Source organism: Schistocerca serialis, chromosome 7, assembly GCF_023864345.2.
Source record: "Schistocerca serialis cubense isolate TAMUIC-IGC-003099 chromosome 7, iqSchSeri2.2, whole genome shotgun sequence".
Lineage (NCBI taxonomy): Eukaryota > Metazoa > Arthropoda > Insecta > Orthoptera > Acrididae > Schistocerca > Schistocerca serialis.
In genome coordinates this window covers 213544060-213559363 of record NC_064644.1, presented here as the reverse complement: position 1 = coordinate 213559363, position 15304 = coordinate 213544060, and the positions used below count along the sequence as shown (strand labels likewise).

The 15304-nt window shown below is 43.8% G+C and overlaps 1 protein-coding gene across 3 annotated transcripts in view; it reads right to left on the bottom strand.

The window, feature by feature from the left end:
- The window catches only part of LOC126412594 (ethanolamine kinase 1), a 159644-nt gene extending 145793 nt beyond the window's left edge, over nucleotides 1–13851 (bottom strand). The window contains exons 1-2 of one of the 3 annotated variants that reach the window (XM_050082258.1): nucleotides 13740–13846; nucleotides 13314–13650 (exon numbers count right to left, since the gene is read on the bottom strand). In XM_050082258.1, the coding sequence (XP_049938215.1) occupies nucleotides 13314–13439 (126 nt within the window). In that variant the 5' untranslated portion in view covers nucleotides 13440–13650; nucleotides 13740–13846. Of the gene's footprint in view, nucleotides 1–2310; nucleotides 2480–13313 lie in introns of those variants that run through there. The other 2 variants (XM_050082256.1, XM_050082257.1) reach the window with 2 other exon arrangements.
- Nucleotides 13852–15304: the final 1453 nt, after the last annotated feature.

Here is a 15304-nt window from a genome sequence, read left to right as displayed (position 1 = left end):
AAAAGTTGGGAGCGATGGGGTCGTAGGCAGAATGACATATAAGCGTTTGGATCGATCCTGGAAGCGCAGTTATGGCGCATGGAAGTCTGGGTCGGTCGTGGAAGCGTGCTCGATAGCCGAAGTTGCTAAGGCTCGCGACAAGCGGGAAATACGGGTTCGCTTCCCGGTCTGATACATTTTCATGTGTTACCAATAGGTAACATCCCCATACCAAACGCAGCTGCCGGCCGCTGTGGCCGAGCGGTTCTAGGCGCTTCAGTCCAAAATCACGCGGCTGCTGCGGTCGCAGGTTCGAATCCGCCTCGGGCATGGATGTGTGTGATGTCCTTAGGTTAGTAAGTTTTAAGTACTTCTAAATCTAAGGGATTGATGACCTCAGATGTTAAGTCCCATTGTGCTTAGAGCCATTTGAACCATATCAAACGCAGCTAATGTCAGGAAGATTCCGCAATTACGAATAAATTTCATGACTGTCTATTGATGTTCTCCTCAAAGCCTTAAAAAGCTTTATTTGAGATTCTAGTCTCCGACACACGCAAACCATGTTACTTCAAATTGTTTTTACAGCTATGAGGAACCTCCTTTCCTACGTTTCCAACTGCCTTGGGAGTTCTTACAAATGCACCACGTATTCTGTGGCATTTTACTTTTTGTACTTGGCCTTTTCATAGGTTATGTCCAAGCCAAGAGACTGGAAACAAAACACTTGCTCCAATGTTTTACCATCGATAACTCATTTGTTCCTTTCCTACGACAGTCACTAACAGAGTTTTGGTTGCTGAAATCTTTATAGCACATGCAAAGCTAAAGACGTGTAGCTTATTTACATTCCTATGAAATTTGTAGCTTTCTAATTTTATTCCCGAAGGGACATAGTCTTCCCAGTTTCTTGTCAAGGTCAAAACGGCCTTATTTCATGATCTTATTGAGTTTATGAATGTTTTAAAAATTGACGAGGATATTTTAAATCTCTTCCTAACGTCGTAATTCATCATCATCATCTGACTAAGTGGCTATGACGATTCTGATAATGGTATAAATACACAGGTGCGGAGGATGAAACAACGCTGAACAATCAAACAAGCAATATTGTCGCACATTTTAAATCACGTCATCCCGAGTTGGAAGTCCATTGTTAAACCTAGTTAAGAAGAGCAGTATCTTACCTTTTTATGCCTAACACAATACCAGCGTCTTTATCATCATCTTGGCTGACTACTACTCATGTCCATAATCTTCATGGTAAACTACTTCCATACACCTTGTACAGGTGTCCGTTTCAGAGTTTCGTGTCATTTTCTTCACGACCCCCCCCCCCCCCCCCCCCCCCAACAACAACCCACCTCAGTAGAATTATTTGTGCACGTTTCATGGAGAGATGAAACTCTTTCGCCTCCGCAAGTTCATTACCTCATAGTGGTACGCTACTCTCTTCCTTAGCACTAAAGGGTCTGCCGGGAAAGCAAAGCACAATTTCCTTTCTCGATGCATCTGTGCTATCGAACTTTTTGTTTACAATAGCTTTCCTGTTACCGGTTGATAAGGCAGTATCTCAAATACTTTAACAACAATTAATAATACTAGTAGTAGTAGTAGTAGTAGTAGTAATAAAAACGCCAGGGTCATTCCTCCTCTAAATGCGTCTAACTATACGCACAGAGCCAAATTCTAAATTCACCTTTTTCTCAAATTGCAAACAAACCTTGGTGCATTACCAATACGCTATTTTAACACTCCTTTTGAAGTTAAAGTAGAATTACCGCCGCGAACATGCCCATTCTTTCCATGACAAAGCACCAGAGAAATTAGAAAGGTCCAAGATAAAAAAATGTACAGCTTTCCTAAGTAACAAACACAATTTCGCAATTAACAGCCATTTAACTTTCAGGATTTAAATTACGCTAACTACCGTAAAATAATTTGTTCTTAATCTAGCTTGAGGGAGGGCGTGATAGTTTCGCACTAACGAAACAATTAAGGGCATCAGATACAGAAACAACACGGCCAGGATCCAATGTAAAGAGGGAATAACTGTCAACTAGGTAAATTTCACATACCGTATCGCACTCCGGCAGGCACTCAAACACGCAATACGTGAGAAAACTCGATTTAAAGAATTAATTCTATAAAACTTATACGAAGTAGTATAAACTCCCTTAAAATTTCTGCGTCGTTCGGATATTAGTTGTTTAATGTGAACTTCTTTCGTCGACTGCTTAAGTAACGAAACGCCAGGATTTGCTATAGCAGTAGCGCACCATTTAGCACGTCATACTAAGTAGTTAGCCAAGTTGCGTCGCGTTCTGTCACCTTGAATTTGATCCTTTCTTCGTTCCAGTACGGCTTGATGTGTCTAAGCACAGCCGCGCAGCCACCTGGAAGGTTATCCTCTTGGATGGTCAGCGGCAACCGGAGCGCGTTGTTTTGCGAACCCATCAGCGCAACAAACGTCACTTCACACTACCAGCTTCCGTGAGCTACTGAGGATCCCTGCACCGGAGTGCCTCTTTACGTAAGCTCTCATGTCGTTTCTGATAAAGTGCTGCCCTCTCTCTCTCTCTCTCTCTCTGCCCTACCAATCCATTCACACATCACGCGCAGATTGTATCAACACAACAGCAGCTGTGATGCTGACGCGTAGTACGTCGCACCTAAAGACCGTTTTTGGTCGCCGACACACAGATTCGAACATCGGAATAAAGCTACTTAGAAACTTTACTCTCGTGTCCTTTAACATGCGGATAATATTTTATGGAGGTCATCCAGGGAAATTGAAGCACTCGAAAGGTAAAGAGGTATAAACGAGTGTATCACGTATGTGTATCATTACGGAAAGAAGATTAGGATTCCACATCCCATCAGCAAGGATATCATTAGATTCACAAGTTGCAACACGGTCGCAGATTAAAACAGTGATCCAGTAAGTGTAGAATGAATTTCTCTTCTTTCCACATATGATCACAAAACTTTTGGCCCTTAGGCTACCATTTTCGGTCAGCAATGACCATCTTCAGGTCTGCAGCAAAGCATGGGAAATGAAATACAACCAGTGAACAGATTACGTCTTAGAATAACAACAAACGCCATAACGAAAAATTATTACTGTCATGGATGTGAAAACATGCTATTAAAATGTGACGAGGCATAGCCTACCATTTTTATAACATGTCCAAATAAAGCCAGAGTGGCATCGTCACAGAATCAGCTTATCATCGCAAATATTTGAAATACGCCGTAAACTAGACCACAGTTCTGGCACAGTCATACCGTCTGTAGACATAGCTACCATTCATAACAAATTGCAGTACAGTAACGACATGTGATTGTGTCATAATCTCGTTAGATGTCGCTACTGTAATTCTACACATATTCGTCAATTATAAAATTGTACAGTTCGCAACAACTGAAATGTATCCTTCATTTATCGCATACTGTACAATTTTATAATTGACGTATAGTAGCGACACCTATCGAGCTTACAGCACGAAAACGCTGTGGCTACTGCTCTGCAGTTTATGAACAGTAGCGATACTTCAGAGAGGGTACGACTGCGAGAACTGAGGCCTACTATAACCATATTCTACTCGTAAATACGTGCGACGATGGTAAGCTGATTTTATGTACATTTTGTGACGCTGCCACTATAGCTTCATTATATTACTGCATGTTATAAAACAGGTATGCATCATATTTTAATAGCACGTTTTCACATCAATGAAAGTAATAATTTTTCGTTATGGCATATTTTATTTGTCTAAGACACTATCTGTTCACTAGTTGTATTTCATTTCCCACGTTTCGCTACAGATACGAGGACAGAAATTGGACGTGCTATACCAAAGCAACCATCTTGGGATTAGGCGATTTAGGGAAATCGCGGCAAAACTGTATCGTATATGGACGGATGTTTCTAACGCTGTCCTCACCACACTAATCCAGTTTCACGACCGCGCCAGATCGGTCTGTGTGTATCATTGCCGGAAGCTTTAAGCTTCTTATCTGGATAATAGCTTGCAGTGCAAGCTACCAGAATCATAGTGGAAGTATTAATTTGAATAATGAAATCACAATAAAATGTGGGTAGCTAATTATTCCCAAGCGAATAGTGCTAACGTGTTCCAACTTTTTGCCTCTGGAACATGCAACTTAGGACATACTCCAACACTTTTACTCCGTCAACACAAAATGCATGTGGAATACATCTGTTACAAATTTAACTCCATGAAAAGAGCTACCTGTTGAAGTAGTTAACATTGTAAGAACTACTTTTCCATACCTTGTACACCTGCGCACATTACTAAACGACTATCTCGGAACCCGAAACAGGTTGCCGTCGAACTGCCTCCACGGACAATAAAAAATTGATTTCCAACATTTAAAAATTTAAAATGCTGTCACAATCTACTCATTAAGAGGTACAACATTACGCTAAAGTATCTCAGCAACTTCCATCAAACTCCACACACAATTTCAAACCTTTTCCGAACTTTTTCTCGCTTACATGCTTAACATCAAATATTTAACTCATTTGTAAAAGAATCAGACGTTTGAAGCTGTTTTACATATTAAAGTTAGGTTCTTAGAAGAATCGCGGGGGTGGGGGAGGTGGCAACCCTTCAATTTTGCCACATTAAACACAGTAAGGCTCATCTACGCAATATTAGATATAGAGCCCGCCTCTGTAGCTAAGTGGTAAATATAAATAATGCCGTGTGACGAGGGCCTCCCGTCGGGTAGACCACTCGCCTGGTGCAAGTCTTTCGATTTGACGCCACTGCGGCGACTTGCGCGTCGGTGGGGATGAAATAATAATGATTAGGACAACACAACACCCAGTCCCTGAGCGCAGAAAATTTCCGACCCTGCCGGGAATCGAACCCGGGCCCTTAGGACAGACAGTCTGCCGCGCTGATCACTTAGGTACCGGAGGCGGACAGCTAAGTGGTCAGCGTGTGTGATTACCGCAGAGAAACCTCTTCATCCCCGAGTAACTACTGCAACCTACACCCTTCTGAATCTGCTTAGGGTGTTCATCTCTGTCTCCCTCTACCATTTTCACCCTCCACGCTTCCCTCCAGTACTAAATTGGTGATCCCTTGATGCTTCAGAAAGTGTCTTATCAACCGATCCCTTCCTCTAGTCAAGTTGTGCCATAAATTCCTCTTCTCCCTAATTCTATTCAGTACCTCCTCGTTAGTTGTATGATCTACCCATCTAATCTCCAGCATTCTTCTGTGGCACCACATTTCGAAAGCTTTTATTCTCTTCTTGTCTAAACTATTTACCGTCAATGTTTCACTTCCATACAGGTTACACTCCATACAAATACTTTCAGAAAAGACTTCCGGACACACAAATCTATACTCGATGTTAACAAATTTCTCTTCTTCAGAAACCCTTTCTTTGCCATAGCTAATCCACATTTTATATCCTCTCTACTTCGACCATCATCAGTTATTTTGCTCCCCAAATAGCAAAACTCCTTTACTACTTTAAGTGTCTCATCTCGTAATTCCCTCAGCATCACCTGATTTAATTCGATTACATTCCATTATCCTCGTTTTACTCCTGTTGATGTTCATCTTATATCCTCCTTTCAATACACTGCCCATTCCGCTCAACTGTAGGAAAATCCACTCCCAGACCCAGATGGAACCTGAAGAAAGCAGATGGGGACAAACTAGCAGCACAGTTAGATGGGATGCCAGGTAGATATCTCCATAAAGTATTAACTACGACCGATTTACAAGAGCTGTCATCTCCACAGCAGAGAGATTTGTACCACGTGGCTTCCTTAAGGAATATATCCCTCGTTGGAACAGCGAAACTTAGGAGCTGTATCAGGAGTTCCAGAACAGTGGAGACCCTGAGGTAGCAGACGAGCTTCTCAACCGATTAACATGGAACGACGTCAGAAATGGGAAGAAACCACAAGCAATACAGATTTTAAAAGATCGAGCAGGAAAGCTTGGAGCCTCTTCAGGGAACTAGGTAGCACTAATAACCCCATCCGGGAAATACCAGAGGTAACAGCCGACAAAATGACCGCACGAATTTTAACGCTCTCCAGGGCTCCCAGCATGAAACAGCACACGACAAGTATCCAAAGACAGCTAAAAACTCTTCGCCGGTCAAAAGGAGCTCATCCAGAATACTCGAGACCTTCCCCCGTAACAGAAATAAAAAGAGCATTAGATGACACCAAATCTGGCAAGGCACCTGGGTTTGGTGGTATACACCCAAAATTTCTCAAAAACTGTGGCAAACATACAAATAAGTGGCTGGCTAAATTTTAGTCAAACAGCTTAACAGGATTTCTCCCACAAAATCTAAAAAGAGCCAAAAATTATCTCAGTACTAAAACCAAATAAACCGAAGAACCTGCCAGAGAGGTACCGACCTATTGCACTTCTTATTGCATGCTACAAATTACTATAGAGGGTGCTTCTAAACAGATTAGGCCATGGAATATTGGAAAGTGTCCCAGTGGAACAGGCAGGTTTTAGACCACAGCGCAGCTGTGCTGACCAAGTATTAAACCTCACAACGCACATAGAAGCTAGATTTGAACGTCAACTATAAACCACTGCTGTTTTTGTCGTCTTAACTGTGGCCTATGATACAGTTTGGAGAGAGGGCCTTCTTTAAAAACTTCTGGGTAAAATACCATGCGCACCCGAATAGTATCCTTAATAAATAACATGCTTTGTGACCGGCCTTTTCAAATAGTCATGGAGAAAGCAAGAGCAAAATAAGGAAACTGAATTATGGCCTACTGCAAGGATCGGTGCTTTCACCTACTCTTTTTCAATCTGTATATCTCTCATCTGCCTCAAACAAGATCCAAGAAATACGATTATGCTGACGACCTAGCACTAGCTGCCTGCAGTAAACCCACAGAAGAGGCCAGCAATATACTCACGGAGGACCTCTCCGTGGTGGGCAAATACTTCGCTGACTGGAGTCTTACTCCAAACATGAATAAAACTGAACTGTCCAGTTTCTACCTCAACAATGGACAAGCAAATTTTGCAACCAGTAGTATGTTTTAAGAACCACCTCCTACGCTAAAATCCATGTCCGAAATACCTGGGCATCACACTGTCATATAAAAGGCACTTTGAGAACACCGCAGCTGACGTTAATACTAGGAGCAACATAATCGACAAATTATCCGGCAGGAGTGCAGATGCAGCTACACTTGGAACTTCAGCTCTTAGACTGGTGTATTCCGTTGCTGAATACTGCTCCCCGGCTTGGCTAAATAGTTGCAACACAAAGTCGATATCAAGCTGAATGAAACTATGAGAATAATCAGTGGTAGCTTAGGAAGTACTCCAGTTCCCTGGCTTCCTGCCCTGTGTCATATTGCTCCCCCACACATTCGCAGACAAGAACACTTCCTTAGAGAATACAAAAAAATATATTAGCAAATCACTGTCTACCTTTCCACGAAGACCTCCCTGGTATAGCTCTGAAAAAGACTTAAATCTAGGTATCCTCCACTCCTAACTGCAGAACTACTAGCAGAAAATATCAATACAAATCACAAATGCAGGTACTACTGGGAGTCCACTATGTAAGTCTCCCCCCTACACACACACACACACACACACACACACACACACACACACACACACACACACACACACACACACCATCTCCCCTACTGAGATCATGTCAGGAATGCCACTGCCTCGCCACATACGGAAGACACTTAATAGAATTAGAGCTTCACATGGTGTCTGTCAGGATGCACTTTGCAAATAGGGATTTTCAGAATCGTCCTGCAACTGTGGTGAACCTCACAAGACTATCCGACACATTACAACCACCTGCCCACTAAGATCATATCCTGGAAACGCAACTGATTTCTTCCAAGCTGCAGACACAGCACCGGATTGGATCAATGGCCTCGATATTACAATATAGTTCTAATAGTCAGTTGATATAATAAATGCTAAATATGTATATAGTTGTTTGTTTTTAAACTGTAAAATTATAAATACGTATATAGTAGCTTGTTTTGTAACTGTACGTCGTCGTCATTAACACTGACTTAGATATCTGTACTTGATTTAATGTTATTTGATCCATGTAAGCCATACGCTAAATAAATAAAAAGTAGGAAACACTGCAAACCAGCCACAAGTGTTCTTGAAATGATTTTATTATACCATTACTAGCCTGAGTCCTTCATCAGATGGAAGCATTGACTGCTTGCAAGTTTTTCATTTGTGTGTCCCTGAAAAGAGGTGAGGGAATAGAGAGAGAGGGGGGGAGAGGGAGAGAGAGAGGGGGTGAGAGGAGTGGGGGGAGAGGGGGGGAGAGAGAGAGAGAGAGAGAGAGGGGGGGCGGCGAGAGAGAGAGAGAGAGGGGGGGGCGGCGAGAGAGAGAGAGAGAGAGAGGGGGGGGCGGCGAGAGAGAGAGAGAGAGAGAGGGGGGGGGCGGCGAGAGAGAGAGAGAGAGAGAGGGGGGGGGCGGCGAGAGAGAGAGAGAGAGAGAGGGGGGGGCGGCGAGAGAGAGAGAGAGAGAGAGAGGGGGGGGGCGGCGAGAGAGAGAGAGAGAGAGAGGGGGGGGGGCGGCGAGAGAGAGAGAGAGAGAGGGGGGGGGGCGGCGAGAGAGAGAGAGAGAGAGAGGGGGGGGGGCGGCGAGAGAGAGAGAGAGAGAGAGGGGGGGGGCGGCGAGAGAGAGAGAGAGAGAGAGGGGGGGGGCGGCGAGAGAGAGAGAGAGAGAGAGGGGGGGGGCGGCGAGAGAGAGAGAGAGAGAGGGGGGGGGGCGGCGAGAGAGAGAGAGAGAGAGGGGGGGGCGGCGAGAGAGAGAGAGAGAGAGGGGGGCGGCGAGAGAGAGAGAGGTGGGGAGATTGGGTGGGGAGATTGGGTGGGGAGATTGGGTGGGGAGATTGGGTGGGGAGATTGGGTGGGGAGATTGGGTGGGGAGATTGGGTGGGGAGATTGGGTGGGAGATTGGGTGGGGAGATTGGGTGGGGAGATTGGGTGGGGAGATTGGGTGGGGAGATTGGGTGGGGAGATTGGGTGGGGAGATTGGGTGGGGAGATTGGGTGGGGAGATTGGGTGGGGAGATTGGGTGGGGAGATTGGGTGGGGAGATTGGGTGGGGAGATTGGGTGGGGAGATTGGGTGGGGAGATTGGGTGGGGAGATTGGGTGGGGAGATTGGGTGGGGAGATTGGGTGGGGAGATTGGGTGGGGAGATTGGGTGGGGAGATTGGGTGGGGAGATTGGGTGGGGAGATTGGGTGGGGAGATTGGGTGGGGAGATTGGGTGGGGAGATTGGGTGGGGAGATTGGGTGGGGAGATTGGGTGGGGAGATTGGGTGGGGAGATTGGGTGGGGAGATTGGGTGGGGAGATTGGGTGGGGAGATTGGGTGGGGAGATTGGGTGGGGAGATTGGGTGGGGAGATTGGGTGGGGAGATTGGGTGGGGAGATTGGGTGGGGAGATTGGGTGGGGAGATTGGGTGGGGAGATTGGGTGGGGAGATTGGGTGGGGAGATTGGGTGGGGAGATTGGGTGGGGAGATTGGGTGGGGAGATTGGGTGGGGAGATTGGGTGGGGAGATTGGGTGGGGAGATTGGGTGGGGAGATTGGGTGGGGAGATTGGGTGGGGAGATTGGGTGGGGAGATTGGGTGGGGAGATTGGGTGGGGAGATTGGGTGGGGAGATTGGGTGGGGAGATTGGGTGGGGAGATTGGGTGGGGAGATTGGGTGGGGAGATTGGGTGGGGAGATTGGGTGGGGAGATTGGGTGGGGAGAGAGGGTGGGGAGATTGGGTGGAGAGAGGGGGGAGATTGGGTGGAGAGAGGGGGGAGATTGGGTGGAGAGAGGGGGGAGATTAGGTGGAGAGAGGGGGGAGATTAGGTGGAGAGAGGGGGGAGATTAGGTGGAGAGAGGGGGGAGATTAGGTGGAGAGAGGGGGGAGATTAGGTGGAGAGAGGGGGGAGATTAGGTGGAGAGAGGGGGGAGATTAGGTGGAGAGAGGGGGGAGATTAGGTGGAGAGAGGGGGGAGATTAGGTGGAGAGAGGGGGGAGATTAGGTGGAGAGAGGGGGGAGATTAGGTGGAGAGAGGGGGGAGATTAGGTGGAGAGAGGGGGGAGATTAGGTGGAGAGAGGGGGGAGATTAGGTGGAGAGAGGGGGGAGATTAGGTGGAGAGAGGGGGGAGAGGAGGGGAGCGGGAGGGGCGGTGAGAGGAGTGGGGGAGGTGGAGGTATTTACTACGGGTTTCTTCACACAGATCCTGACCCAACTCAGCGTCACACACCGTAACCGGGATCTCACGTAATGACATATGAACTAAAGAAATTTCGTGGTCGTCAGTAGACTCACTGTCTATTCTGCACACAATTAGCGAATGATACACAAGAGAGTGGACACCACTGCCCTACACGGAGTACCCTCCATAACACCGCTAGTTGGCTTGCGGAGTAAGAACGAAGAACATTTACAATCTCCTGTAGTCTACGATAGTAAATTATTTTCTACAAATTAAAAAAATACGTAGGCTTCCTGGTAAAACGATTTATGTCATTTTCGGATGTATCGTAGCCGGACTCTCGATTGTATATTGATACCAAAAATTTTGTCTTTACTCAGAATACGTTTCGCTGTCGGGCAATTCTTTCGTCACCTTACTGAACGAGCCATAGTGGCATTAGTTTGAAGCGATTTAAGGATTTCACAGAATATCCTAACACAAAAGTCTCAGGGATGTGAATCTAGCAACACAGCCTCGCTTCTTGTTATACCAAGCGATTATCAATCAAACCAATCTTACTAACTATTGCAGTGTAAAGCAATCCAACTTCAGTAGAGCTATAAAAACATTACTGCACATAATGGAAAGCAAGAAAGTAGCGTTCAGTCTACACTGAGGTTACTGGAGATGAATGGGGAAAAAGTGTAGTGTGTGTCTTGCAGCATACATCCAGGCATTCGGCTTGAAGCAATTTCGATGGAAAACCCGAATGTAGATGGTCGGGTGGTGATCTGAATCCAATTCACCTCTAATAGGAGACTGCTGTCTTCACCTAGGGGCAGGGGGATCAGCAAAACGTCTAAGCTTATGAGATGCCTAACAATGTGGAATCCGCGTAAAAATGAAAAACAGTACACTAAACGCTTCAGAATAAACATCGCAGCGGTGCGTACGCTGCATTAACTACACTAGCTCTTTCAATTTGAACGGTTACCAATTCGAATGATGGGGCACCGAATGAGAAATATCTAACGCGATAGGAATATCGGAATGTTTTAGTTCAAGAGTTAACATTGAGAAAGTTTTACTGCAGACTGGCCCGGATTTGATAAATGCTGGCCAAAACCATACACACGCCAATTTCTCAATTTTCAGAGTTCTTTGAGAAAGAATCCACCGAATTTTGTGCTTAGATTTGTTCCAATTGACGCCAGAAACTAAATAGCAATTACACAAGCAGTAGGTGCAAACTAGATGACCTGCACAAAAATCAATGTTTAGTGTTACCCGGTGTCATCTGATCACCTCGTAACAAAACTAACTGGTGAATACTATACGAATATTCTGAGACAAATATGTCGTATGATTAAACCTCTTAAGTGTTTCGTGCTCATCTTCCCCACTCCATATAAAGTGAAAGTAACATTCGCTTTTATAGCTGTCGCCCGTAATCATATGAAAGGAAAGCAGGACGAGAGCTTTAGTTAAAAAACTTACGATGCTTCTAACAAACTGCATGGCCACAGCCAACTACCTACCCGATTGTTTATGTACTGCACATTCCTTGAGCTACTTATTTTCATTATATTACGATCACACTCCACATGATTGCAGAATGATCCCTGAATGAATAAAGCCCATACTTCGGGGGACTAGGTACCAACTATTAAAAAAAAACCTTGAAATGTGGGATGTTTTGCTAGGTCGTTCACCGCCAATTTTAGTGATCGAGAAAATATCCATGTTCAATAAAGTAACCTATTTTTCTTCGGCGTATCACAGAACTTTTATCATTTCCCAAGCAACAACTAATGAGGACGTATACTATCGCTTCAGTATTTCCGCTGTACGTTGATGTAGTGAGTGAGAGTGAGATTTAGAATCTACACTTCAGTATTTGAAGGCCGATAATAAGTGTTCGTGCAGCCCAGAGTAGCTGCTTTAGTTTTTAGATAATAAACGGATCTATTACTGGAAGATTGGTTGATACTGTAGTGCTGCTACTATAATAGGTGTGAAACTATCGAGATAGTGTCTCCTGGCCTCTTGACTGTCACACACGTCACACCGACAACTACAGGAGGATGCAATTTGACATTAACACAATTTTGACTTTCTTACCACTGACTTACAAATCCACGGTTTCCCGTGAAAAAGAAAGCATAATCTCTTCGTAGTGGCCACTGGAAATGTAGTTACGGCCTAACTATAAGTCCTACTATCAGAATATTAATTCTCAAGAAGTAATCAGTAAAATTGTGTATCATACGAGGGATCACCAGTTTAGTATTGGAGGCAAGCGTGGAGGGTAAAAAACAAAACGAAACCAAGAGGTGAATACGCTAGGCAGATTCAGATGGATGGTGGTTGCACTACTTACTCAGAGATGATGAGGATTGCACAGGATAAAGTAGCATGGTGAGCTGCAGCAAACCAGTCTTTGGACTGAAGACAACAACAACAACAAAACAACATGCAGTAGAAAACTTTAATTTTTAGAGGTACCTGCAGCAGTTCGGACATAGTTCACACAGCCTAAATAATAGGTTTCTACAACTGAAATCTAGAGGGGCTTCTGATAATCCAGCAGTTTGCATTTGGAAATGGCAGTGAAAACAACGTTATTTTCAGGTATAAAATGCTAAGTCAGAACAGACAAAAATATGATTAACGAGCACTTACGGCCATGACGTGCCTTCTAGTATTTGTTTCAGTAACCCAGTGGCTCGTTTCAGTCATGCACACAACAATACTGCAAAATTCAAATACTAGAGTGGCCCATGGCCGTGTAAATAGTGATAGAATGCGATTGCGAAGTTGTATTTAACGGATTAAACAAAATTTCAAATGTCTTCGTATAGCATTGTACAGTTTGTGAGTTCGGAAGCTCGGCAGGAGCGACATGCCCGCAACAGGCGTCGACAATTTCAAACACCAAGAGTATGTAACTCCAATTCCGTGACTCATAATGGATCAGATGAAATTAAATATGCGATTGAGAACGAAACAAGATCTTATATGACTCCGAAAAAAAGCGACGAAAATGTATAAATTATGCTATGAAAGGAACTTTGAATAAAAACAGCAATAGTGTAAGTACCTTGAACTTTATTTTGTCTCTGCTCCATGATGAACGAATATGTTGCAGCACGGAGAATGCTCCATCGATGAGATGATCCTCGTCAATCGTGATGGGGATTACCAGGGAATTTTGTTCGAAGGACATCTCGAACTGTCCCTTCACTCACCGGCAACTTAGTGTAACTGGTGGGGCTCTTGCGCCGATCGCAGCTTATATACTGCAGCACGACCCCCAATAACCACCACTCCTCTTCGTTCGAAGTTGCAACATGAAATATAGAATTAAGGCAGATTTCATTTCTGCACACTTTCAGTTCCCGGTCATAAGAAAACAGAAGACTCGTCGTAAGCTGCTACTGTGAAATTAAACACTTTCAACATTATGTGAAATCAGACGCTGAATTACATGTAATAAGATCTATAATTTCAAGCGTTTCATCCTCACACAGAGATAAACACACGAGCGTTCTAGATACGCCACTATACGTCAAAAATTCTCTCTCAATACTAAAACAGCTGAACCATCAACCCGGCAATTTCACCGTATTGACTTGACAAGCGGTTGAAGACGGCGGAAGTTTATGGTCGACGAGGAAGTAATCGATACAAGCCTATCGAAAAATGAGTGGCGATAAATCGGATGAAACTGCCCAAATAATCAAATATCCATATTCTGAATTTCTCAAGCGCAAGCGTAGCTGTGGAATTGTGACAGCGTTTGCTCGAATGTCGGTTATAACTTACAAGGGATGTTCTCGCTGCATTCTTTTACATACTACAAAGACTGTTCTATTTATGTTTGATTCGTTGGTGACTGAAATATATTTTTGGAATAAATATTTGCCCTCGAGGACAATTAAACAGCCCGATTCCTTAGTATATTTGGCTGTTCGTCAATGGGATAGTGTGCCATGGAGCCGCTCACTTTCCCCCTCTACTTCCTTACAGCACTGAAATCTTGGTTATAATCACAAGACTGATCTGTAGCGTAGCCCATGGTTTTTTTTTTTGCTATTAAAACTAGTACCGAAAGGTAAACACAGAAAATCCGCATTGCATATGGACAAGTCCTCGACGAATTTTTTGATGCATTATACCATGAAAATTGCAAGGGGTCACACTAGATAGCTTTTTCCCATCTCTGACATACCTTTGAATTATTCATTTGTTTAAATATCTCAAGGATGAAAGTTTTACAAAAGTGAAATTATTACTACATACAACTCCTACTTCATAGACGAATGCCTTTGTTGAAAGTATATATGCAGTTGGGTTGCATGTATTAAATTTTGTGGTGGATTAAGATTTTGTGATCATACAGTTGAGCAAATAGCCAACTTGAAACCATTTGAGAGAAAAATTAATTTATCCCTAAACCTAGTGATACATTCCTAATCATGTTCCAAAAAAGTGTTTGAGATATTAAATATATTTATTTGGATGGCACACTTTCTTCAAAAATAAAAATTTATCAGAGTAATGGTAAAAGGGTGCCTCATTACAATAAGTAGTTTTGTTTTCACTCTCATTACAGTGACTTGTGTAACATTAACAACTTATCATTCCAAAAGTGGGTATATAGTCCATCTTCACTGAAGGAGACCTTTCATATCTTAATTGAGTTTCTTCTTGCCACATTACTGATAAAGTCAGATTCCAGCCCCTCTTGTGAGATTTTTGTCAAGAAATGAGGCCTGCTTGCTTTGATTACATCATAGAAGTACCTGTGATCTAACAATGATCCTAATCCAATGGGAAAAGAAACAGCTCATATTGATGGTGTATCAGGGGTGAATTAGATTGGCGACACCAAAAGTAGGTTATCAGGTTTCTTAAATCTATAGCAAGAAGTCATAACATATGTGAAGATGTTTGCTCTTAAACTCCAATCAATATTTGCAGAAAACATAAAATCAGCAACATAAGCAGCAATGTGGAAGCCAAAAAGATGTTTTAGAGCACAAAAAGAGTTATAAATTCTCCACCAGTCTATTGTGGTAGAAGTAACAT